At 35.3% G+C, this 26,998-nt stretch overlaps 1 protein-coding gene across 1 annotated transcript; it reads right to left on the reverse strand.

The window, feature by feature from the left end:
* Positions 1-693: 693 nt before the first annotated feature.
* On the reverse strand, positions 694-21,928 carry LOC145767115 (hydroxylysine kinase-like). Its single transcript, XM_082578878.1, has 5 exons — positions 21,757-21,928; positions 18,864-18,974; positions 4,837-4,991; positions 3,591-3,777; positions 694-3,183 (listed from the first exon to the last, which is right to left on the reverse strand). The coding sequence occupies exons 1-5, from the start codon at positions 21,926-21,928 to the stop codon at positions 2,708-2,710; spliced, it is 1,101 nt and encodes a 366-aa protein (XP_082435004.1). The 3' UTR covers positions 694-2,707.
* Positions 21,929-26,998: the final 5,070 nt, after the last annotated feature.

Below are 26,998 nucleotides of genomic sequence, written 5' to 3' on the forward strand. Positions count from 1 at the left end.
CCCCTTGCGGGGTCGCGACCCCCAGTTTGAGAAGCCCTGGTGTAGGTAAGGGAACGTTCAAATATTAAGTAACGCTTTTTTTTCCGAATTTTTGACCCCCCCTCCCCCATGTAACGCTTTTTCACTACGAATTCAGCACAAAAAACTACCATTCCGTACTCAAAAGCGTTACGTAACGTTTTGCTTGAACCCCCTCCCCCCCGATGTGACGCTAACGTAACGCTTTGCATAAACCCCCCTCCCCTCGAAGGCGTTACGTAATATTTAAACGTTCCCTAATACTAGCCACTCATTATTACGTTGCTTCCTCTCATCGAGGGTTGAAGGCAATGAAGAAATAAGTTTCTCTGTTGTGAAATTTTTCTATTGCAGTTTTGTAATCAAGTTCTGACCAGTCTTCAATCTCATTAGTGCAAATTCTTGTTGGTCTTCCCTTACTTCGTTTTTTCTTCTGGTTAGCAGAAATAAGGTTCCCTTATTTCGTTTTTTCGTCTGGTTAACTGGACGTCTAAACCAGTGATTCTTAACCTTTTTTGGCCAATGGACCATATTTAAAAAATATGTATCCGATGGACCACTTTGTTATGTTAACGCCTTATGAACGCCAATTTTCGAAACTGTATTGCACATAGGTCAGAAAACTCAAGGGTGTGTTCAATCTTCTACTTAAATACACATAATTTTAATTTCAAATTTTATTCAAAACAAACACCATGCACATATTGTTTCAATAAAATGGTAATTTCTCAATTTTGCTTTCTCGGCAACAGGAACTTCTGACATTTTGTTAATTTGAAAGCACTGCAGAATACAGTAGCCTACTTAATTTAGCGTCTGAAAAAATATAACATGTGGCATTCATAAAATAATTTAATTCACATTCAGTGAAACAGCGAATAGCTCTACTCTCCCTAAAGAAACTTTGTACCATGAAGAAGCGCAATCTTCGTGCACCGACAACACCACAATTACAGAAACATAATGATTTATTGATTAGGCCTGTCAGCACTTCACTTAAGCAACTGCTGAGCTTCTGCTTATCTAGCACTTCCAGAAAAATCGAACAAAAATCACGAAGTAAACATGATTATTACATCACGCTGACATACAATCATACATGCTACATAATTTTCTTGCACCTGTATGCACTCCTCACATAATTTACTGTAGTAGATGATACAATTTTGAAGAACGTTTTATAAAGGATTTATAGAACTCTCTGTGGACCACCAGGACCACATTGAGAAGCACTGGTCTAAACAACAAGGCAATCTACGCAGTCAGCAAAAGTTCAATAGTAAATTATATTGCACAGAAAATATTTCATAAATCCTGCTAACTATAACATATATTTTATGACACGTGTATGCACTCAGCTACTAAGTGGGAACAAAGTTAAGTCAAGCAACGTGATATGTTTTTTGCATTGAAAATTCTAGATTTCAATTGCATGATTCTATTAAATTTATTTTTCTTTGTCGGAATGCAACAGTAATGATACGTACAAAAACGTGGTCACAGGCCAACAAAAAATGACAAAACACGAGAAATTGCCAAAGAAAATAATTGCCAATGCTCCGGAAACCTACCTTTAGCCCGCCCTAATGCACATGCTATATAGTCAATTGAGTAGCCTACATTAACACAGAACAATTACAAACAAATAATTTTTCTATGGGTACAAACCAAAAAACAGTTGCAACCTACAATTATAATTAACGTTGCCACCCAAAAGATAAAACAAATCTAGAAGACAAACTCACCATTTAGACACCTCCTGCGTGTTAACAAACCGAAAAAACCCATAGAACTACTGCACTCTTTCACAAAATTGTGATAAAACTATTGCATAGATACGATATATAATAATTTGCATAAGATAAAACGGAATTTTGAAACCAAAGATATTGACAAAAAAAAAACTCAACAAAATTACGAGCGTTTGGTGAAGATATTTTTAGGAGTGCAAGTAAACAAAGTTTTTTATAACTTAGCTGTAGCGTGGACGTCGCTATAATAGCATCTGGACTCGCTAGCCAAAAGCTAGGCCTCATCTTGGCGGCAAACAGGATTGCTATATTGACGGTTTTAACCCCAAATTTGAGCGTTTTTTAAATGCGTTTGGCAGGCTATTTTAACTTTGGCATTTGGATATATTTCTGGAATTTTATAATTTTTTTCAGCATTGTAAATAGTTTAAAAAAATGTTTTTTTTTTCAATACGCAGTAGCCTATTTACAAAACATTAGGTTTAAAAAAGCAAGTTTTCCCAAATATTCTTTTCATAATATTGCATTTTGGGCTACTGTTGACAACCGAATGATTACTACCATAATGTAAGGTGTTACGACCGTGCCGTATTTTAATCTGAGAATTTAGTAAAAAAACGTCAAATTTTTAAGTTGGCATTAAAACCGCCAATATAGCAATCCTGTTTGCCGCCAAGATGAAGCCTAGCGTTTGGCTAAACAGTCCAGATGCTATTACGTCGAAGCGAGGATAGACTTAGCGAACGATATAGAGAAGGATAGACTTAAACTGTAACACACGCACACAATGTCACATGTACCATTGTACGTAGTGCTGTACGAATTTCGAGACCAGACTTGCGTAATCAAAACATCTTCTTCAACAGATTAATCACGTTTAAATATGTACCGTTAAAGATACGTTCTTTATACATTGAGTTAACGTCTGAAACTTGTTTCTACAAACAAGAATTCTTCAGAGATTCAGGATTCCATTCCAACCAGTCTTTGAGTGTTTCACTTTCGCCTTTACTCCACAGCAGCTTCATCAAGACCGGGCATTTACTTGATTGTAGGGACAGATACGCTTCGTTTTCGGGATTTGCTTGAATCATTGAAATCGACATGACATAGGACGTCATGAGACGTGCCATGACTCCAAGATACACGACACTTAGTTCTGACTTTGTTAAGGGCAAGATTTTCTGGTATCCAGACAAGACCATTCCACCAAGTAGTAGCGGATCTGACACTGACCCAACTCCATTAACCATCATATAAGCCATGCATACAGTTAAGTCAAAAACAATTGGCCCATAGTGAACATCCTCATAATCAATCATGCCATATCTGTCTTTGATCGATGACTTATTAGAACCCATATCATTATCAATGATGATGATATTAGTATTGCTTAGGTCTCCATGTACAAAACCTAAATCAAAAAATGAAGTGAGGAAAGCAAGCAAGTATCCGAATGATTCAAAAAAATAAATATTTTTATTCTAAAACTAAATGAAAACACGTGTTAAGTTCAAATGCTTTCTTTACATTACACTAACTTGAAATGTACTGTTATTGGGCAATTTGCAATGGAGGAATGTGATTTGAACTGGTGAGGAGACTCCGTCGAAAGTGAAAATACTACTACAAAAAGACCATCAATCTGTTATACCAAAAGTACCTTAATTTTTGAAAGAGTTTGGGGTTTGTATTGTTAGGTAATGTCATCATACACAGTACATACTACAGTATATATATTTTTAATTTTTGCAACATTTTACTGAAAAAGAAGCAATACAGTATAGTTACAAGTCCAGTGAAAATTTCCGCAATTCTTACTTTGACGTAGTGTTGGCAAAAGAGGATGCACCTTTTGCTTAAAGCTTTGTAAAGTGGTACTTATTATTTCTTTTAGTTCCATATCAACAACGTTGCTGAGATATTCGTTTAATAGACAAAAGTTTCTTGTAAACCAAATTTCTTCCTTTTCGGGAAAACAAGTCCATTTACTTGCAGGTGAATATTTCTGGAACAAGATGTTGCCAATTGTCATGGATGCATTTTATTTTCATTACTTTGACTCAGCAGCACTGCTAACACTACATGTAGCCTTGAAGAATAAGTCATCGCAAAGATTTGCTCTAACTTCATAAAATAATAAATTCTCAGTCTCGCAGTGACAAAGTTTCTTCTGGAAAGGAAGGCAAAGTTTGGGAGAAAAATTTTTTCCATTTATCTTTCAAACATGGGTTAAAATTGAATAAAAAAAAAAACAATTTATGCACAAAAATGTATATGATATACAGCAGGACTGGTAACACGGAAATCCCTTGCGGGTTTCTACTCCAGATATCCAGGCTTCTATCATTAAGAGTCAGGAATTTTGACGTTTATGTCAAACTTGACGCATTAAACAGGATAACTGTACATTGTACAATGCAGTTTAAGAGCGATATGAAAAGCATGTGTTCAAAGGTAGTACAATTGAAAATAATTTAAAAGAACGACAATACATGTCACGACGGCGGTGATTTGACCAAAAACACTTCTTTAGAAAATAAGAATCTAGCAAGATATATATCTTTGTAAAATTTTCAAATTACATGTATATATAACATTTTTTTCTATTTTGTTCCACAAATTAGTTCCTCGATATGCTAATTGGTTGTGTACCGGTAACTACAGCTTTGTTTAGCTGGTACCGGTATCTAAAAAAAATATACCATTTTTTTAATTTAATTATTGAATAATTTATGTACAATCTTGATAAGTTCAATGTAGTAGATATCTTTTCATTCTATGATATTTAAGGGTTTAAAGTATATGCGATACTGTAGTTTGTTAATATGACAAAATTGAGAGCTTAAATCTGGCAGTTTTTGCAATTACAGAGGCAATAAACTACTGACATATGTTCGGTGTAGATAACCAACGTCAAATAAGCAATTTTTCCATAGTAAACCAACAACAAGCATTTGTAATTCTAAGACTAAAGCAGTAATGAATTTTTATGAAAACTAGTAACATAGATTGCAAATAAAATGTTTGCAATTAATAAGTTAACTGCAGACCAAGAATAACTTACAAGTAAACACTCATTAAAAAGGCCAGCAAATTGTCCAGCTTCAAACGTTATCTGCAACAATTGACCTCCAGTCAAGTTGGCCTCAAACACAGATTTTCCAGGCAAGTAAGTTAAAAGACTTATCAGCATAGAAGCAGAAATACCAAACTTATTTCCTGCAACAAGTTTGAGTTGTAAATGGCACTATGGCAGACAAACCATGCAAAACAAATTAAAAATTTGCAAATCTCAAGCAACTGCTGAGAAATGAAACTACAAAATTGCTTATTAATCTTAAAGAAAACAAATTGCATTCAAAATCCAAAACTAAAACATAGTCTTGAATAAAATATAAAGCTCAAGCTGGAGAAACTAAACTCACAGATTAGTAAATGTTGTGAAAACTAAACCGTTTCAAGACTCGATGAAAAAGCTGACATTAAAAGGGTATATGTCAATTGTGAGTACTCAATAATAAAATAGTCTAGCATTGAAAGATGAGTTTCTGCACATTATGATCTCATTTTCTCATTCAATTTTTCCGCATGTTTCCATCATTTTACTCTTAATCATTAGCTTTTTTAGCTAGATCTGTGATGTGCAATGCAACCTGTGCAACTCAACTTTGAAAGCAATGAAAAATTTCCACAAGATTTATTTTAGAGATATGGCTTTACAGCTTATGCAGTCCAGATATTTTATATGGTAAGCCAAAATCATCCTTAATTAAACCAATTTACCAAACTATCTTTTATGGGAGAAAGAAAAGTACGGTATGAACAGGGCATTTATTTTCATTTAGATTTTCTCTTCCTATATCTGCCTGCTCTTTACACCCTACACTAAATGCAGTAAGAGCTCTGCCGTGATTTGGCAGAACCTAATATCCGCCAATCGCCATTTTCAAGTTTTCTAGATAAACAACTTTTTGTGTTTATAGCTGTAAAATTACCAAGGTAAAACACTCGAAGTTGACTTTTGTAAGACTGTAATGGACGACCAAACAAAATTTTTAAAAATGAAATTTGAGCCAGGTTTTTGTTTGTTTATTAAACCATGGCGTATATTTGGTTTTGCCAGATAACTAGGTATAAAAAATGTACCGGTATTAGGTTTGTAATTGTATGATATAACTTAATATATAGGCAGTGGCTATTTGACCGGCTCCGGTTTTTTAATCTGAAACACTATTTGACTAGTCATGAGTTGACGTATTTTTTTACTTTTTCTTTTTCAAAGCAAAAAACGAGAAGCTAGAAGAAAAAAGTGCCTTGGCCTATATAACTTCCAAATTCAACAGTTTTATTCAACTGAATCAGCGGCATGTACAATGTTTCTCGGGCTGGTATCCCCAAGCTGGTTTTTTTTTTCGGTCATTTATTGGTCATTGACCGATTTTTTAGCAAAATGTCAGAAAAAAATATAGTCAATTTGGTCAAAAGGTCCGAAAAATATCTGAATAGCCCGTTTCGGCTAGTTTCCTATTCGGCTACAGTTTTGAATTGTATTTTGTATTTTATTCCACAATATCGTTTCTTTTGCATTCTGACAAAGAAAAATAAATTGAAATGAAATTTAGCGCAAAATGTTTGAACTGTTAAATTGAAATATTTGCTCACATAAAATCGACATGTATCCTACGTCACCGTCTGTATGCAAACTTAGAATATATTAAAATCCTCAACTATTACAAGATTCCAAATCCAACGACGCCTTCTGTTTATTTAGAGAATGTTGTATTTTATTCCACAATATCGTTTCTTTTATAGTTGAAATTATCGAAGCTTTAGATGAGTGGGGTTTAGACCTAACCACTAACCAGGGGCAACAAAAATGGTTATTACAAGTGGTGTTTCAAAGATAAAACACTTCGCGAAAGAGATTTAGATCATTTAAACGGACTTGCCGAAAGCGAAAAACAGCCTTCGTTGTTCTTGCCCGCAAAACAGCAGCTGATTGCATGGCTTTTTCATACGCTATAGAAATTTCAAAGTAGATGATAGAGTAACTTACGCTGCTGGAATTTTCACGTAACTATTCACTGCAATATTAAGAAAACCAGCTAAATTAGACGCGCTATTTTCAACGAGGTCTTCCCGCTGTGAGATCAATTATGATTCAACAGAAGGCATTGTTTTGTTCGCAATGTGTGGGAATTAAATTGAAAACCGATAAAAGAAAAGGTGTTTAATGGTCTTGGCCACAGATATTGCCTGGAATAACGACGTCTCTTACCGCTATTATCACCTAGCTAACCTGACATCATTGTTTTATGCGACCGCTTAGGTTTGACATCGACTTCAACAATCATGGAATGTTACGTAATAAGAACGATTAGCCTATATCCTATACGCAAAAATAAAAAAATTGATTTCTTAAAACAGCTCTTTCTGTTTTGTCTCGTTAGCTTTGCATATTGCTCAACAAGTGCATAAAGTTTAGAATTGACAAGAAATTATTAAATTTGAAATTTAAGTTCGAATCACTGGAAATAACGTATTCAAAACTTTTACTTTTCGACGCCGTTTCAAACTCCATAATCTACGTCAACAATGATTTTGTGGCAGTAAAAATGCGTTCATTTTGAAAACTGCCAAGCTGGAGACAATAGCTTGTCCCGTGTATAGGTTGAACTTGTCTTTTTGAGGTGAAATTCACTTGCGAACATCTCGACTTATACTCGAGTATATACGGTATTCGATGAAAGAATGTAAAGACTTTCGATAAAAAACAGAAGAGAAAACACTTCGCCGTTGTTAACGCTTTGAAGGTAATTAATTAGCAAAACGTGCGATACGAGGTTAATAAAACCGATAGCGGGTTTCTTTCCACTCTGCTTGAAATTATGATTTTTTGCGTTTTATTTCGATAACTTCATTGTCTTGATCGTTGTCACTCGCATGAAAAAGAAATGAATCGGCATGTTTTCCAACTGTTCCAATTATGAGCTAACAATATCAAAATTTTTACGACTAGGCGTACTGCATGCGTAAAACTAATCGTTTCAAGCAGCGGTTCTAATAAATTCGGTTTGCGACCTAGGTGTCAATGTAAACAAGACACTAAGCTTAATAAATCAAAGACTATTTTAATTGAGTAAAATAGCGTTATGGTTATGACGTCATCACCTTTCTCGCCCCCTAAAGTTTTTTGAAAAGTTGGCGCCTATGATAGTTGAATAAAATACAAAATATATACAATTCAAAACTGTAGCCGAATAGGGAACTAGCCGAATCGGACTGTAGCCGAATAGGGAAATAGCCGAGTCGGACTAGCTGAATAGTAGCAGACCTGAAAAATATATTGTCAATTCGGTCAAAATGTCAAAGGTTTGAGTTTCGCTGATGAACGTTGAAGAAACGTTTGTCTGTTCTAACTTTTCTCAGATAAAACAGGACAACGTTTCTCAGCGAAACTTAATGTTGTAGCTAGTCAGGAAGTGCAAATTTTGGTTTGTAGCAGCTACTTGAAAGGAAATATTTTTATCAGAAAAAATGACCGAATTTTTTCAAGTCATTTCGGACAAATGACCGAAAAGTCTCAAGGAAAAAAAAAACAGTGTCAGTCCCCCAAGGGCATGAGTTTGATACTACCCAGAAGCATTTTCATTATATTTCAAACTAAATTGCCTGCTAAAAAACACTGCCTAAAAGTAAACTTGACATTAATGAAACCATTTTTTTTAAGAAGTATTGTAACTTTTTACAGCCACCAAACTAACTTGTTGAGAGCAAAAATGTAATGCGTCATTCGGCAAACACGAAAGAGAAGAAAAAAGTGCCAAAAGTGCCAGAAAAAAGTGGTTACATCTTCTTATGACGAACGGAAACTTACCCAGAGAAATTTTCAAATTCCAGCAAATTAACTTTTATTACTCATATTTGAAAAGACATAAAAAATTGGGCTGTGGGCTATTCAAAATACAAATTGACCACAAAAATGCAGCAGCCTAACGATTGAGTCACTTCGAGTCAAAACTTAGTTGAAAAAAAAAGAACGCTTCCGGGTAGTAACGAACTCATTCCCTTGGGAACACCAGCCGAGAAGTATCGTACGCGCCACTGATCCAGTTGAATAAAGTTGTTGAATTTAGAAGTTATATACGCACGTTTTTTTCGTTTATTCTCTTCTCGTCTATTGCTTTGAAAGAGAAGGTGAAAGAAAAAATATGTTACGTCATGCCGGTCAAATAGTGTTTTAGATTAAAAGACCGAAGCTGGTAAAATAGCCACTGCCTAATATATAATATACTCTCGATGTTGACTTTAACCGCCTTAGTGGCTTATTTAATGTTATGCTTTTGTATGATAAAGCCAATTATAAGCTAAATGTTGGCTTTGACCACATTATGTTGGCTTTGTAAGCCTAAATCAAACCTAAAGTACTGGTGAGCCTCTGGATTTCTCCCAGAACTGTGTATGATATCATTTCGTCACTGTAATCTGTAGATAACTTTGCTGATATCACAGAAGCCTGCTAGGTCAAAGACTATCGCCGATTTAAAATCAGTTGCTGGCTGGGTTTTTTTTTCGGTCATTGACCGATTTTTTAGCAAAATGTCAGAAAAAAAATATAGTCATTCGATCAAAATGTCCGAAAAAATATATAGTAATAGAAACATGACAACGTTTCTCAGCGAAACTTAATGTTGTAGCTAGTCAGGAAGTGCAAATTTTGGTTTGTATCAGCTACTTGAAAGGAAATATTTTCATCACAAAAAATGACCAAAATAAATAAAAAATGACCGAATTTTTTCAAGTCATTTCGAACAAATGACCGAAAAGTCTCAGTGAAAAAAAAAACCAGGTTGCTGGTAGCCTACTTGATAACCATGCCTTCATTTGAAGCTACCATACTACATTGGCTACACAGCATCTGGTACGGTTGATTAGAAACGACTAAACACACTGAGTAGCGTACTCCCGGGCCTCTGCTTTAAAATCTTAATAATTGTATGCAAGCTAGTTATTTAGCGTACGGTACCGTAAAGTCAACTAAGCCATCAGTACACCAGTAGGCTACGAAAAATCAAACTGAACAGCGAGACGTAAATGATACGGCATTTAATGAAAAGAAAAGCTTGTGTGTTCGGATGACATTTTAGGCTAGCCATCATAATTAAGCTTACTTAGTGCTTAACAACATTTTAGCCAAATCTACAGTATTGTTCAAATTAATTGAAACTGGGATGTTTTTGCTAACTAGGAATGTTTTTGCTAACTTGAAACTGGGTAAGATGTTCTGGGGAAGTTTTAGCCACAACGGTGTTGGATCACTGTTTCCGGTGGAAGGAATAACGATTTCTGAACGATATATTGATGTGATCACAAAAAAGTTATCCCAGATCTGCGATGAGCATTTCCAGAAGTTGGGGGCAGTTTTCAGCAGGACCTCGCACCATGCCATTCTTCCAAAAAAGATCACTAATTTTTAGAAGAAAAACAAGATTACCATGTTAGATTGGCCTAGTAATTCTCCGGATTTAAATCCTATCGAAAATTTGTGGAGTATATATAATCAAGGCACGATCACGTCAGACGGACTGCACCACCATAAGGAAGCTCATGGAGGCCATCATTCAGGTGTGGTTTCGGTCCCAAAATTTGCAGAAAACTGCAAAAGCTAATCGAATCCATGCCAAACCGTGTTCGTGCAACATTGAAAGAGGGTGGAGGCCACATTAGGTATTAGACTATAGAGTAATTTTTTTATAAGACAAGAAATGGTGTGTAATGCCATCTCTCAGATTTTTACAATTTTTGAATATGTGAAATAGAATGTATATACAAGGACAACAAAAAAAAATTTATCAAAATCAGAGTTGTACTTTTCAAGATGTCGCACATTAAAAAAATAGGATTTTTAATTGTCACGCCTGAGCGATTTCGTTGATTTTTCTTTTATCTCAAGACCTGTTAGTAGGAATACAGTGAAAATTGGTATTCTACCATTTTTGGGGTCAAGGAATTCAAAAATGTTGTCCTTGAAATGATTAACACAAACAAAATATCAAAAAAGTTGATTTTAAATTTTTTTAAGCAGGCTACCACCAGGAGGCGCCCCAGGAATGGTGACAAGTAAAATCATTTTTTTTTTTTTGAAAATCTATCTTCGTTGATGTGCAATTCCAGTAAACAAAAGGAAAACAAGGCCCCAGCTTGTTTTAAGGTGCTAAAATGCTGAAATAATAATGATAATAAAAAAGAACAAAAATTCAGTGCCGCATCACCACAGCAAAAATGGTAAAACACTAGTTACAGATAAACATAATAGACCATATGTAAGATTCACACACACATAAGGACAAACACTTTTGATTACATACATATTCCCAATTAACATTATTATGTAGGTAGCAAAATTGACCCCTTGTTTGTGTTCAAGCTTTATTTTTACAACGAAAAATTTCTTGAGTGGATAACTACCTTATAAAACAACTACATATTCAATTTAATAAGTTACGAAATGCAAATATGCACTTACTGTATTTCTAAAGTACAATTCAGGTTACAAACTAGCATGAGCTCAGCTGTAAATCAGACATAAGTGTGTTGTCCTGACTTTCTTGATTAGGAACATGACAGTCTAACCGGTGTTCTCTTCTAACTGCTTGCCGAAACTTCATCTTGTTTTGAAGCTCAGTTTTTCCAATCTTTTGAAGTTCTTCATTTTTTACTTGTAATTGTCTTTTCTATTATATGAATTTCAAAAACCTCATCAGTACATGTTTACCTCAGTTTATAATCATTTATAACTACTCCGTTTATAACTTCTCTTTACATTTGAGTTGCTGCCATGTAATTCATTTCATCTTGAGTGAGTTTGTACTGCCTTCCATTGATTGTTGTTGGAACTTGCAGTTTCAGCAAAATGCTATCCAATGGAACCCAACAAGAATCCTCTGATATTGGCCAGTAAAACATCTGTGAAGGACCATGAGGATGCATAAACGTAATCAGTATGTCATTGTGCATAACGTCATGTTCTTTCACCAGACCTATCCACCAGGAATCATCATATTTGGCAACAACGTATGTCTGTGGTGGAATTTCATTAAGTTGATACACATTTTTACACATAAAGAATGAATGACATCCTGCAAAATTTTCATCATCTGATACACGTTTATATTGTATTGTGCCAATTTCCTTTGGACAAAAATGGTGAAAGCTTCTTGTCCCATTGACAGTTTGTCCCCTGATATATCTATCTTGTAGCAGACTGCGTGTTTCTTCAATATCCGTTTTAAGAAGGAGAAAAAAAGTTATCTTAGGCATTGTGTGACAGCAGTGGTTGTATGCTGTTTCAGCAGATAAAATTTTGTTGGATGGAGATGCAGTAAGACTAGCGTTGGTCAGCTTTCGTTTCACACTACCCCCAATTCCGTCACAAGGTGACTTTCCGTGACTTGTGGCAAAGAAAGACCAAGATGCTTTTATGCCAAAGTCTGAGTGATGGTATGTCAGGTTCAGAAAGTTTTTGAAGTTTTTATACTGTCCACCACAGCCATCAGAGAAGTACTCAATATGTGTTAGTTGAGGATGTTGAAGTTTCAAATGTGTAATAAGATGTTTCTGTAGGTTGTACACAAATGATGTATCATGTGTTAAATCATCGGACATGAAACACAAGGATTGCTCTTTGACTTGAAATATTGTTGAATCAATGTCACGAGTATAAACTGCAATGGGGTGAATTGTGCATTGTTCCTTGCACCAGTGATAACTTTGGATTTCATTTTGAACTACAAATTCATAATTTTCTGCAAAGTCTGTCAAAACAATTGCTTCATGTGGCTCCAATGTCGATTTTCGTGATTTCAAATAGTTAGCTTGTGACTTTGCAATATAAGAATGTGCTGTCAGTTTGTTGATTGCAGCAAGAGTATCTTCAATGAGTTCCTCCTTAATATATACCATTGTTTTCAAATCTGATCGGTCAGTAGAAGTCCATTGTTCTACCAAAAAGGTCTCAGTCTCATCATATGTAGTCAAATTATCAAATAATTTACGTTTCAAAGCAGCCAAACCAGGACAACTTGGACAGCGATGAATCATGCAATTTTTATTTGTCACATCACATACAAGAACACTCATCATTTCTTTGCTTGGCAGACCACATGCTGAGGCCAAGAGCTCTGCGTTTTGATGCATGCGACAAACACATACATTGTGAGTTCCAGAAGCTCCTGGTGAAACACACCATTTAGGTTTTAAAGACCAAAATTTGGAAAAACTAATTTTCAGTGTTGGATTTTGCTCTCTAAAGATATTGTAAAGTTCCCAGCCTGACCCTAGTAACAACCGTTTTTGATGATAAACATTTTTTTGTATGCTTACTTTGTCCTTCATGCCTGGCAACATACGAGATGTTTCATCATTTTCAAAAAAATCCAAAATTTTTTGTTGTATCCCAGCTGGAGTACCAATTCTTTGTTTTCGATCATGCCGACCCAAAATTCCTTCTTCTTTTTCAATATTTCTGGCTTTATAGATTGAATACGTGGAGCAACCAAAATAAGTTGATGCTTTTTCAGCAGACCAAGACTGAGGAATTAGGGTCAGAATTTGTAATTTGTCAGAAAACTTTTTTGTGTTCTGAAATTTAATCTTTAATTTTGCCATGAGACTGTTTAAATCCATGCTGTCATTATGTAGTTGTTTAACTTTGTCTCTTAGTTCAAGGTCTTGGGAGTTTTCTGTCTCTAGCTCATTGGGATTCAAGTCAGACACTACAGCAAATTGTGACGTTAGCTTTCTCTTGCATTTTTGCAATTTTTGGGAACATACTTTTAGTTTTTGGTGCTTGGGTTTGCTGTGCAATGGCACCAGTGGAGATTCATTCAATAGTGCGAAACTGTCATTTAAGTTTGCTGTAGATGCTTCCTTTTCTGCATTAAAAACTGCACTTTGAAGTTCCTTTGTGATTGGAGATACACTTGACTCACCTTCAAAAATGCTACTATCAAAATCAATTGCCATGTTTCCTGCTTTGGTGAAACAGCGGCTGCAAAGCCTTTGTCCTGGAACAACATTTAAGTTTCCAAAACTTCTCAATTTTTTTGCCAATTCAAGCCCAATTGTGCGTCTACTCTGAGGAAGAGGTTTTGAAGATGCATCAACCTCATGTATTTCAAAAATGTTGCAGCATTTTTTAAAATTTATCAGAGAAAATTTTTTTAATAACCGCATTTCATGATGTGCACAAATCACAGCATCATCAGCTCTGTCCACACCAGACCTCCACCATAGTAGCTCCTGATCTTCTTCTGACAACTCCTTTACTAGCTTTACTTCATTTTCTACCTCATCTATCTTATCTTCCACATTGCACCATTCTTTCCAAATATTTCCAAAATAGCACTTGTCATTTGATCTTAACATTTTAACTGTAATCTTAAATTAATATTGCAAATAATCTGCAAATATATTTTTCATTAACAATTGCTTAGTCTCTCAACCTCTCTCCGACCTGCAACAGGCTAGGGTGACAGCTGACATAGATGACCTTACAGGTCTTTCGTTGCCATCCTGTTGTGCTGATAGACACTCAATTTGTATGTACTTATTGTTTGTTTATCGCCAGCAAAACAATAAACTGAACTTATTTCTTTGCTGGAATAACTTCTTCTTTGCTGGAATCCAAACAGACATCGACAATCATTAATCATTTTCAAAGCATTTTCTAGAATGAGGTCTTTATTATCTGCTATTCAAGTTCTGCAACTCTTCTTATCTCACAATTAATCATCGTTTACCAAAGGTGCATTCTCTGTTTGAAGCATAATGTTAATGCCAAGCAAGTCAGATAGATATAGTCTATCTTAGAAGTCTTTCTAATTACCAAGTTACAAGCAAACAGCTTATTGACTTGACTACATTGTTAACTAGGCTGAATGAGACTCATCTAAAAGTAGGTTAAAGATGTGCATTACCAGTATATTTAAGTGTTTTAGCTGTTCATGCAAATAACTTTAATTGTTGACCTTTTGAAAATGGTTTAACTTGCAAATATGTTGTCAGCACACAAAACAAAGGCATATATTTCTTATCAGTAGGCTGCACTTTAGAATTGAGTTCATAATGTACCCTGAACTCAACAGGCTTGGGACACCTGAAAACAAGCTGGGGCCTAGTTTTCCTTATGTTTACTGGAATAGCACATCAATGAAGAATAACTTTCAAAAAAAAATTAATGATTTTACTAGTCACCATTCTTGGGGCGCCCTCTGGTGGTAGCCTACTTTAAAAAAATTAAATTCAAACTTTTCGCTATTTTCTTTGCAGCAATCATTTCAGAGACAATATTTTTGAATTCCTTGACTCCTAAAATGGTAGTTCACCAATTTTCACTGTTCTCCTACTACTAGATCTTAAGAAATAAGAAAAAACAATGAAATCACTCAAGCGTGACAATTAAAAAGCACAAATTTTTAATGAGTGACATCTGGAGAAATACAACTCGGATTTTGATAAATTTTTTTTTATTCTGCTCCCCTATACATTCTCTTTTACATATGTGGAAATCAGAAAAATCTGAGAGATGGCATTACAAAATCCTCATAAAATTTCTTGTCTTATAAAAAAATGACTCTATACATATCTGTTAAATTATCACAATAAACCAAATATACACAAATTCAGCCTGTTTTGTTAACAGTTTCAATTAATTCGAACAATATAATATATACTGTACTTTATAGAACGTTTTTAAATCCGCTTCATGCAACTCAAGAGATGTAAGATGTAGTGAAGTAGCTTGCTGCAATGCTGCTGAAATTTTGCCTGTCATGTGACAATAGGCTGGCCCCTTTTTGGGTGATTTTGGAAATTGATTAGGCCTGGGTGTTAAATTTTTGTTTTGACCCAAAAAAATGAGATTCCCAAAATTTTTTTGGATTTGAACCATGTCTAGACCCTGCCCCGGGCCCCGGTCCGTCTCGCCAGTTGACGAAATTTAAAACAGCCATAACTTTTACAATATTCATGTTAATAATGTCATGTAAGTATTCATTTTCATTGGTTTTTCATGGAGAACAAGAATCTAAAGGTTTTTGATACATATGACATGATTTAGAAATCTTGCTTTTTTGTAATTATTTGAAAAATTACTGTTATTACGCTTATTAGCCTCATTTTGCATTGCAATGTCTGAAACAACTGCCTTTGTGTTTACTGTATTTATTCTCTTGATTTCAGCATGGTATTGTAAGGTTTGTCAAATTTTTAATATGGATGAGAGAAAAAGAAGAAAAATTGCAAAAGATCCTCTTGATATTGGTATGTACCTACCCATGAGTCAGTCAATGCTTCCGCTTAAGCTAGATGTCCTGAGGCATTATCTGTATCTGCGAAATATTAAGTACACAAATGATGTAGGACAAACTGTGCTCTACAATGAAGTTTATGACTGCATTTGTAAAATCTACACAGCTGCATCGTAAAATCTAAAATCTACATCAGCTCATTTTTTTCTTTAGCAGTGCCCCAGAAATATTTCCATCATTCACCATCATGCACATTTGATAAAGATATTTTGCATCTGTTGACAAACTATTTTCGACTTCTTTGCTTAGCAACGGAAATTCTGCAAGCTTGAGAGGATCAAACTTCTGGCAAGGCTGTTGCCATACATCTGTTGCTGCCAGCTGACCAATTGGTCCAGAAAAGCTACTTGAGCCTGTTGTTGAACCATCAAGTTTTTCAAACAGCTTGCGTAGTGGCAGTTCACAATGATGCAACATGCATACTACTCGTTGACACGGTCTTGCCAGCCTTTGTTCAATGCATGCGGTTGAACCCCCTTTCCACCCAGTGTTGCAGCTTGTTCCGTCACAGCCTAACACACAGATATCCCCAGCATCAACCTCCAATGATTCCAAGTAGTCCAAGATGCTATCAGCTACACATTTACCTGTTGAGAAAAGTGTCATTGTTAGAAATATCCATCCAAGAACAGAAGCAGTCTTTCATAGGCTACTTTAGTTCACTTTGTATCATGTGTACTAGTTATGCTTTATATGGCTATCCAGCTCCTTTAGTTCAACAGATAATATAAAATCATATGCGTTACATACCAGTCCCATTTTCAGGGCTGCAAAATCCCAGATAAGTTTCGTCAGGCTGTGAAACAACAAAGTAGTTAAAAACTAGTTTATCACCATACCAAACATACCATATACAGCATTTTGTCTCATTTCACTTATCTGTTGTCTCCGTGCTTTTTCCCTCTGACCACAAACTTACTTTCTCGTTACCACTGCTTGGTAACCAATGTCTTGGTTATAAGCAGTTAAAATTTTGGCTACCTGCTCTTCACCAACATTGATCTGCGCTGCAACAACAGCTGTATTTTGCAGTGATTGTGTGAAGTATGAAGAGTTAGAAGCTGACTGGTGTTCCTGACAAGTTTCTTCTTCCCATAGTTCGGAGCTACTTGCACTGCTCTTTTCAGATCCGCTTCCTTGACAAGAGCTGCTCTCTTCGTGGCATTCCAACGTTGATGGTTCCGGTTGAAGACTGCTGGAGCTGGAGTTGATTTCTGAGTTTACGCTGATATTTAGCAGTTTGTTGTTTGTCAACAGAGAAGGAATTCATCATTTTCCTGTCAGTGCACAGGTCATTGTAAAATTCTCTCTCTGGTATTGGTACATCAGTTGTACTTTCAAGAACAGAGAAAATCAAACTTAGATGATCTGTGAAGTCAAGAATTCGTTTGGGATTCTTTCTTTTGTTAACTTCCTTCCTCATTTTTTCTAGTTCTTGCATTTCGGCTATTATTCTGGTCTTACTTTTTGTTGCTGGAATGGATGTAGATTTTACAAATGCAGTCATAAACTTCATTGTAGAGCACAGTTTGTCCTACATCATTTGTGTACTTAATATTTCGCAGATACAGATAATGCCTCAGGACATCTAGCTTAAGCGGAAGCATTGACTGACTCATGGGTTGGTACATACCAATATCAAGAGGATCTTTTGCAATTTTTCTTCTTTTTCTCTCATCCATATTAAAAATTTGACAAACCTTACAATACCATGCTGAAATCAAGAGAATAAATACAGTAAACACAAAGGCAGTTGTTTCAGACATTGCTATGCAAAATGAGGCTAATAAGCGTAATAACAGTAATTTTTCAAATAATTACAAAAAAGCAAGATTTCTAAATCATGTCATATGTATCAAAAACCTTTAGATTCTTGTTCTCCATGAAAAACCAATGAAAATGAGTACTTACATGACATTATTAACATGAATATTGTAAAAGTTATGGCTGTTTTAAATTTCGTCAACTGGCGAGACGGACCGGGGCCCGGGGCAGGGTCTAGACATAGTTCAAATCCAAAAAAATTTTGGGAATTTCATTTTTTTGGGTCAAAGCAAAAATTTAACACCCAGGCCTAATCAATTTCCAAAATCACCCAAAAAGGGGCCAGCCTAATGTGACAATATCCTGTTAAGTGATTGGAGCATATGAATATGTTAGGTTTCAGAAAATTATTCTTGCACACATTAGAATATGTTAGGTTTTACACACCAATTATCTCAAAAACCATACTACATTGAAACAAAATTTTTGTCAGGAGATGCAATATGAAGTTTTAAACATAGAAAAATGGAAAAAAGTCATTTTTAGCAAAATGGCGGATATTAGTTTTACCAAAATCACGGCAGAGTTGTGCCTCTTTATTTTAAACATCAACACTCTTGATAATCCACCACGAAAAACCAACAGAGTAATTGTTTATAAATTTTTTAGTGTTTTATTTTATAATGTTTTTTTATTTGGACACTCGTTTTTAGGATTTGTTTCACAATTCCTTCACATTTAAATTTCTCAAGGTGTTGCAACCGTGCCAAATCCTTGTATTTAGTAAATCATTTCGGTCACAAGCAAGCTTTAAGCTTCGTGTTTTGTCACTGTTACCTTTTTCCAGCCTCTTGTTATGTTATGACAAGTAATCTTTCACGCTTTATTGATCAAAAATAAAACAGGAAACTGAGCTGAAACTGATTTTGTACAAGTCACATATTAACTGGTTTCTTACCATTGTCACAGATTATTCTAGAAGCGTTTGACTTGGTTTTTTTAACAAGAGGAACTTGAAAACCATTGTCATGCATGTATGTCAAAATGTCAGCAATTTGTTGTGAGATATCTACAAAGAACAGGAAAATAATTGACATGGTGCTTGACAAAAGTCTTGCAATAAAGGTATACCGGTATATAATATCGGAATGGCCCATTTCGGTGAGTCCGATCCCTTAACGGGGGATTTTTTTTAATTTTTTTTTTAATTATCGGATACCGTAGCCTAATTATCATTGCCGTTTTAGGGTTCGGGGTTAGGATTAGGGGTTAGAGGTTAGGAGCTCACCGAATCAGACTCACCGAATCGGACTCACCGAATAGTAGCAGACCCATATAATCAAATATATATATATAAGTAATTCAGAATTATTCTTTAAATGTACCATCTTTTAATGGAAATGGATGGTACAGACACTATAGAGGTTATTACCAACATTTTTAGGCTGATGGTACCCTACAGAACAATATTTTGTGTCACCCCAACAATAACATCCTTTTACCCAGAATGAATTCATATCAACAACTTTAAAAAATGGTATTCATAGCTTCTCTGCTTGATTTTCAGCTCTAATGCAATGCAGAGAAAAGTGGGCAAGTTTTCTAGTTGTGCTTGTGCCCTTAGGAAAGGAAATTAATATTAACACCTTCACAAATCAGTAAAATGATAGGACCACTTTGATTTTACTTGAAGATTGAATGACATTTTGAAATGGTGTTTTGCTAAAAAAAAGAAAATTTGCTTATTTTGAAGTCAGTATTAAACAAATTAATATATATACTGCTCTTCTCTAAGCAGACAAAATGGGAAAAAACCCTTCCCTGCACAGCGCACACTGACAGCATTCACCAACTGAACTACAATTGACAATCAGCACAACTTGTACAGACATTGATTGCGACACCAAGAAACCACAACAGAAAAGTACCATTACCACAAAAAGAATTTGTGACATCAAAACATCGCATTATACAGGATAACAAAAATTACTCTTAAATGATGTCACAAAGCAATTGTGTAAAAAACCTTTTCAACAACAATAATCTTAGCTAACCATTTGAAGATAAAAATGAATATGAAGAATACCTCGCACCACGCCAGAGTATTATAAATGGCACACTAGGGGGCCGCAGCACCCAAATTGGAAATGACTGCATTCTAGGCTCTCATGTATCTCATATGACCAATTAACATAAAATAGGCAATAAAATGAAAGAGTATAGATTTTCCGAACAGGATTGCAGGCCTAGCTATATACGGTATATACCGTATATATTAAAGCTGTTTGGAATCAAGTATATACCGGCATAGGCGCCGACTCTAGGGGTGCGGCGCCCCTGGAGTTTTTCTTGATTTCTTCCGCTTTGTTTTTTCTTGGGAGTGCCAATAACAAGGTGCTGTTTGCTCAGTTTAGTAGGCCTATCTACGCGTATTAAAAGCTAAAGTTCAAAGTGACCAGCATATAATTCGAAGTAGTGCCTCGAAATTCGTTTTTGTTGACGGTGGACAAACGTGTCCGGTCGGAGCAGCTATCTCGGCGGACAAATTAAGTCTCACGGCCGACACACCTGTTTTAGGGTAACGACTAGAACATCACACAACTAAGGCAAAAGAGAAAATTGAAAAAAGAAAATTAATCGGGAAATAGTTAAAACATCGCACTCGAGATTTTTGGCGCTAAAAGTAACTACTTTCAATTCTCCCATTTTTGCAAACCAAACCATAACAAACCACTGTTTTCTTTTTTCAACTTTCTCTTTCGCCTGAGTTGTGTGATGTTCTAGTCATTACCCTGTTTTAGCCATCGATCGTCATGCTTAATCACTTTATCTTGATAATAATTCTTCGCCATTTCAGAACTATAACTACGGTTTTAGAAGGCTTTTTAAAAATTCAGTCAAGTCACTCTGAAAAGCTTTCATCAGACGAACAACTTGCGCTTGAAGAGTCAAAGCGCGGTGTAGCTGGTCAATACGTCACATATATAACTGATTAACCTCCACCGAACGAGGTCGTGTGGCTTATTGCGTCACAATGCTCTGGGCAGGAGTCGGAAAATTTCTGCACCAACGCTGCTATTTTCTGTTGTGCAAAGCTTCATTAGGCTTTTTTCTTTAAGTTTATTTTTGCGTGTCATGTGAGCGAAAGTGAATTTTCCTTGGGTCTTTTCTTTCTTACTGTAATACCAAAACTCAACCAATTTTGTTGCATCTTGCTGTAATAGCCTACTCGTATAATCTAATTTAGTAACCAACCTTGCCGTATCATTATTACTCGGAGACTAAAGCCAGACATTGTGACGTAAAACTTGAACTAAATTAGTGTAGAAGAACCTGTACTCCTATCGATTCTTAGCGAAGAATTCACCTTTGTTACGCTGATTCAATGTCATCAATCGTTGAAGCAATGTAAAAATCGAAAGTTTTCCTCCTTGAATGGAAACTAAGGGATACAGTATTCACATTTTCTAGATGCGCTGGAAAATATATTATCGCAACAATTGTTTGTGCTATGCAATGACGATTTGTATCGCTAGTTCCTGTGTTATTTCTCGGCAGACAAATATGACCAATCTAGATGGCACTTCCCGCGGACATCACATGCTGTGACGGCGGACATGTCCGCCGTGAATTTCGAGGCCTGAGCCTACATTATAAAGCTTGGCGATATACAATGGCAGATAGAATCAAACAAACATCAATGCTGACAAACAAACATCAGCATTTTTAAGGTAAGCAATCAGTCGGCTAGAAAGTTTGCTCCCCCCCGGCAATTTTCAAAACCCGGCGCCTATGTATATTGTATACCGGTATTACTGCAAGCATTATGCAAACATAATAAAAATGTTCACCTTCTGGAATCCAAACACCTTCATCAACTGCACGCATAACAAGAAATTTTCCTTCCAAAATGTTATGCAATCGATAATTGCAGCTGCTATAGCCGCTTAGTCGTTTAATGTCATCACATTCAAAAGCATATTCTTCTTTGGCTAACTTTTTCACTTGATTCAAAGTAAGCATAATATGTATATATAGGTGATAAAATGAATTTAAAGTAAAATTAAATATTAGATATCTTAGTCTGTTCAGCTGAACACATTTTTGATGATAAAATACATTTTAAACTGGCCCAAAAAAAGAAAAATCGGAAATGTCATGCACCACAAGCATTTTCTTGCGGAAGTGGCTACATTTACGGCGCCTTAAATACAGCCGTTCCATACCTTTTTTTTAATCTTTACGTCGCTGTTACTGCGCATGCGCGCTGTGGCTAGAAAAAAAGTGCATATATAACTTCTAAATTCAACTGTTTTGCCAAGTAAATCAGTGGCGCGTGCGATCTTTGTCTGGTTCGTACTCCCAAGGATGTGTGTTTGATTCCACCAAACGATGATATTTTTTAAAACTCAATTCTAACCCTAAGTGACTCAATCGTTAGGCTACGCATTTTTGTGGCCGTTCACCATCACAACGAAAAAACAGCATATGACAAACATAGCAGAGGTCTAGAAAAAGGTAGAAGCGACAAAACGCGGACGTTATAGCAGGGGCATTCCATTTATAATCATCAGATTTTTTTAAATTTTGTAACCACTAGTCACAGATTTTGCTTATTTTGACATATTTTATACATACTAAAAAATGATGACAATAGCAAAAAAAATTTTTGAAATATCTTCATTGGGGGCCGAGATAGAGCACTTTGAATTTTCAGCCACTAGTAGGATTTTGGGAGCTGAGCACAGCCATTTTTTCATTTCGCGCCTTCATTTTTTGGCAATAACTCTTTACCTTGAACGATTTTCATAATGAAAACATGCATTTTACCAATTTAAGACCCAAGGAATTCATTTTTGCACTTTAAATTATGCTAAAATGAACATTTCAAATGGTAATTTAGGTTTAAAGTTTTTCTTATTTTATTTTTGATGCTCTAACTTTGGGGGAATATTTCGGAGCGTTGGGAAAAAGGTGCAAAAAAAATTTTCTTTTCTTCAAACAAAGCAATTGAAGTATAATACATTTACTAAATTTGGTTGATGTAAGTTTTGCATAAACCAAAATAATCAACTTAGAAAATATCAACCCGTATGATAAAAAAAATGAATATACCGTATTTTACGGACCATAAGGCGCACTTTAAATTCTTTTTTTTCCTCATAAATTGATCGTGCGTCTTATGGTCCGATGCGCCTTATGTATGGATCAAGTGCGGTAGTGCTTTATTGCCTACACTCAAAACCAGTACCGATATACTATTATATATGGTCCGGTGCGCCTTATGGTCCGGTGCGCCTTATAGTCCGGTGCGCCTTATGTATGAACAAAAACTAATCAAAGCAATTTATTGACAGTGCGCCTTATAGTCCGGTGCGCCTTATGGTCCGTAAAATACGGTAATTGAAACATAACTGATGTGTCATGAAACATACAAAATATTATAACATGATGTTTGCCATAATACTTGTAGGGTTCCGCCATATTATCGTGCGTTTCTTTATGAATTTTTGATGTGTCAAATTACCAATGTTTTATTAGTCAGCTGATATCACACAGCTAGTCTGATCAAAATTTTGTGACACTTGTGCCCTAAATGGTGTATTAACGTCTCACGTAGTGGTACACACTCAGTCTGTGTGTGTACACAACACCAGAACACTATCTTACTATGTAATGCTACTAATATGACTCAAAATTACAAAGATTTTATGTTCATGATTGTATGTAACACAGAAAATAAGATGTGCATGGTGCATAGATGTGAAAGTTGTCCTGGAAGAGAAATTTTACATCAATTTTTCACAGAAAAGCTAGAAGGTGAATCTGAAGATGACATTGTTTATACACAATGGCAGTCCACTGATCGATCAACTCTAAAAACCTTAGTTTCTTCATCATGTTTCACAGACATTCTAACACAAGCAGTGGACAAGCTTACAGCACACTCTTTCATAGCTAAGTATCTGTCAGAACGCAAACAAACACTAAACTTTGAAACCTGTACATTGCTATTTTGGATTTTGCAGAAAATTACAAGTTTGTTGTTCAAGATGAAGTGCAATCATTCCGCTGGAACCAAAGTCAATGCTCAATACATCCAGTGGCATTTTATTACAAGAATTCTGAAGATAAATTTGTCCAACAGTAGTATTAGTAGTAGTAGTCCAGTTTTAATCCGGTGATGTCCCCATTACCGAGGGTGGCCGGATCCAACAATCCATGTGTTTTATTTCAGATGATTTGTGCCATGATACAGCATGATTTGTCTACAAAATTTTTAACAAATTACAACTTTTGTACACCTTCAACTAAACGAAAAAATAAAGAAAATCGAATATTTTGCTGATGGATGTGCAGCTCAGTACAAAAACTACAAAAACCTGCTTAACCTCTGTTATTATAAAACTGATTTTGGAATGGATTGCTCCTGGACTTTTTTTGCTACCAGTCATGGTAAGTCTCCTTGTGATGGAATAGGAGGCACAGTGAAATGATTGGCCACTAGAGCAAGTTTTCAATGACCTTACTCAAACCAAATTCTCGATTTTGATGCATTAATGAAATTCTGTAAAGAGTACATAAAAGGCATACAGTTTTTTGACATTCAAAGCAATGAACTTCAAAGAATTCGACACAATAGAAAGGTATGTTCAAGGCTCCACTGTACATGGCACACAATCTTTTCATTATTTTGAACCAAAATCTTCTCACAGTATTACATGTAAAAGGATTAGTGATGATAAAGAATTTACTGGAATACACAAATTCTTTGAAACTACTGCCTCTCTTTGGCTATGTTGCATTCACATACGATTTATATTGGTGGCTTGGCATAGTGCAAGAAGTTTTTAGGGACGAAGGAGATGTCAACATCAAGTTCATGGCACCTCATGGACCATGTCAATATTTCTATTGGCCGAGGGATGATTTCTGCTGTGTTTCTTCTGAGCATATTTTATGTGTTGTTTCATCTCCTAGCCCTGTAACAATACCTGGACGCAACTATGTAATCAAAAAAGAGGACTTGAAGAAAATTGAACAAACCTTAAATGACCTTTTGTAGAATGTTGATACTTGTGTACTGTGAAAACTTATTCTTAATTACCCAATCAGAAAATTGGCTTAATCAACCACTTAAAAAACTGCTATTGATGCATCCAACCTTAAAAGTTGATGAAGTGATTTCTGTTTGTGTTGTTTGTATTGAGATCTCTTACAATGTTTATGGTACGGTACATATAAGTTTACTGAGTTTGTCATTCTGTTCTAGTTTAAGACAAAGGAATAAAATAAAGCAGAACTAAGGCAATAGGGATACACTGTCCTCAAATACACTTGCAAAAGATGTTCAAAGAGCATTTGATGTGCTCTAACTCCTATGTTTTAACTTTATAGCCATTTCTTCATAACAATTTTAGTTAAATTACTGGTTTTTCTAAGTTGATTATTTTGGTTTATGCAAAACTTACATCAACCAAATTTAGTAAATGTATTATACTTCAATTGCTTTGTTTGAAGAAAAAAATATTTTTTTTGCACCTTTTTCCCAACGCTCCGAAATATTCCCCCAAAGTTAGAGCATCAAAAATAAAATAAAAAAAACTTTAAACCTAAATTACCATTTGAAATGTTCATCTTAGCATAATTTAAAGTCCAAAAATGAATTCCTTGGGTCTTAAATTGGTAAAATGCATGTTTTCATTATGAAAATCGTTGAAGGTAAAGAGCTATTGCCAAAAAAATGAAGGCGCGAAATGAAAAAATGGCTGTGCTCAGCTCCCAAAATCCTACTAGTGGCTGAAAATTCAAAGTGCTCTATCTCGGCCTCCAATGAAGATATATCAATTTTTTTTGTTGCTATTTTCATCATTTTTTAGTATGTATAAAATTTGTCAAAATAAGCAAAATCTGTGACTAGTGGTTACAAGGGGTGTTTGATTATAAATGGAATGCCCCAGCATGCATGATAACAAAGCAGGATAATCAGTTTAAAATATGGCACGGTTGTAACACCTAAAAATTTTATAACTTTAGAATTTTTTTTACTCATTTTAATTGTTAAAGAATAAACACTCGCTAGCCTTTTTTTTTCTCTATGTTTTATAATTATAAAAGTTTTACTAAAGTGTTACGGCCAAGCCATATTTCAAACTGATTGTCCTGCTTTGGTATCATGCTGCTATAACCTCCGCATTTTGTCGCTTCTACCTTTTTCTAGACCTCTGCTATGTTTGTCATATACTGTTTTTCGTTGTGATGGTCAGAACTAAAAACAAACTAAACTGAACGACCACAAAAATGCGTAGCCTAACGAGTAATGATTGAGTCACTTCGGGTTAGAAGTTAATTTTAAAAAAAAATCACATCTGGTGGTATCGAACTCATATCCTTGTGAGTACAAGCCAGACAAAGATCGCACGTGCCACAGATTCACTTGGCAAAAACAGTTGAATTTAGAAGTTACATATGCACTTTTTTCATTTGTTCTTTTGTCGAAAAAAATATGCAGCAAGTGCGCAGACGCAACAACAGCGCGCATGCGCAGTAATAGCGACATAAAAATTTTAAAAAAGGCATAAAACGGCTGTATTTACAGCGCCGTAAGTGTAGCCACTTCCTTTTCTTGTTGCATTTAACCTAAAACTTACTCCTGCCATTTTTTTCGATTTGAAGGATGTTTGGAGGTAACTGATAACTACGGTACATATTTTAGGGGAAAATAGGCGAATTTACAAACTTTGACATATTTCCAGAATTTTATCAAAACTTTTATTTATTTTCAGCTGTTTAGTATAGCCTACTACCTTTGCATATTGGAAATTTATGAGGATAATATTCTATTCTGTATTTGATCATGCCATCCAAAATTAGAAGTTCTCCAGAAATTTAGATGCTGGGGCATTTCCAAGAAGATTATTACCTCTTCCAGATTACCAACAAATAAAAAGGTTCTTCGAAAATTTATGTTTCATCATCAGGAGAAAGGCCGGGGATTTTTTTTTAGTCCAGGGCAAAGGTCAAAACCCTAACCTTATTCCTAACTCTAACCCTTCCTCACTCTGGCAACACCTGAATATAACCATGGCAACA

This window comes from Aplidium turbinatum, chromosome 1 (genome assembly GCF_918807975.1).
Source record: "Aplidium turbinatum chromosome 1, kaAplTurb1.1, whole genome shotgun sequence".
NCBI classification, from domain to species: Eukaryota; Metazoa; Chordata; class Ascidiacea; order Aplousobranchia; family Polyclinidae; genus Aplidium; species Aplidium turbinatum.

Excerpts from the sequence above, each read along its gene's own strand:
- LOC145767115 (XM_082578878.1), bottom strand. The coding sequence starts at position 21,928 with ATGCTTACTTTGAATCAAGTGAAAAAGTTAGCCAAAGAAGAATATGCT. Across the intron at positions 18,975-21,756 it reads AGGTGTTTGGATTCCAGAAG|ATATCTCACAACAAATTGCT; the intron begins GTGAACATTTTT and ends TGTTCTTTGTAG. Across the intron at positions 3,778-4,836 it reads TTTTTAATGAGTGTTTACTT|AAATATTCACCTGCAAGTAA; the intron begins GTAAGTTATTCT and ends ATCTTGTTCCAG.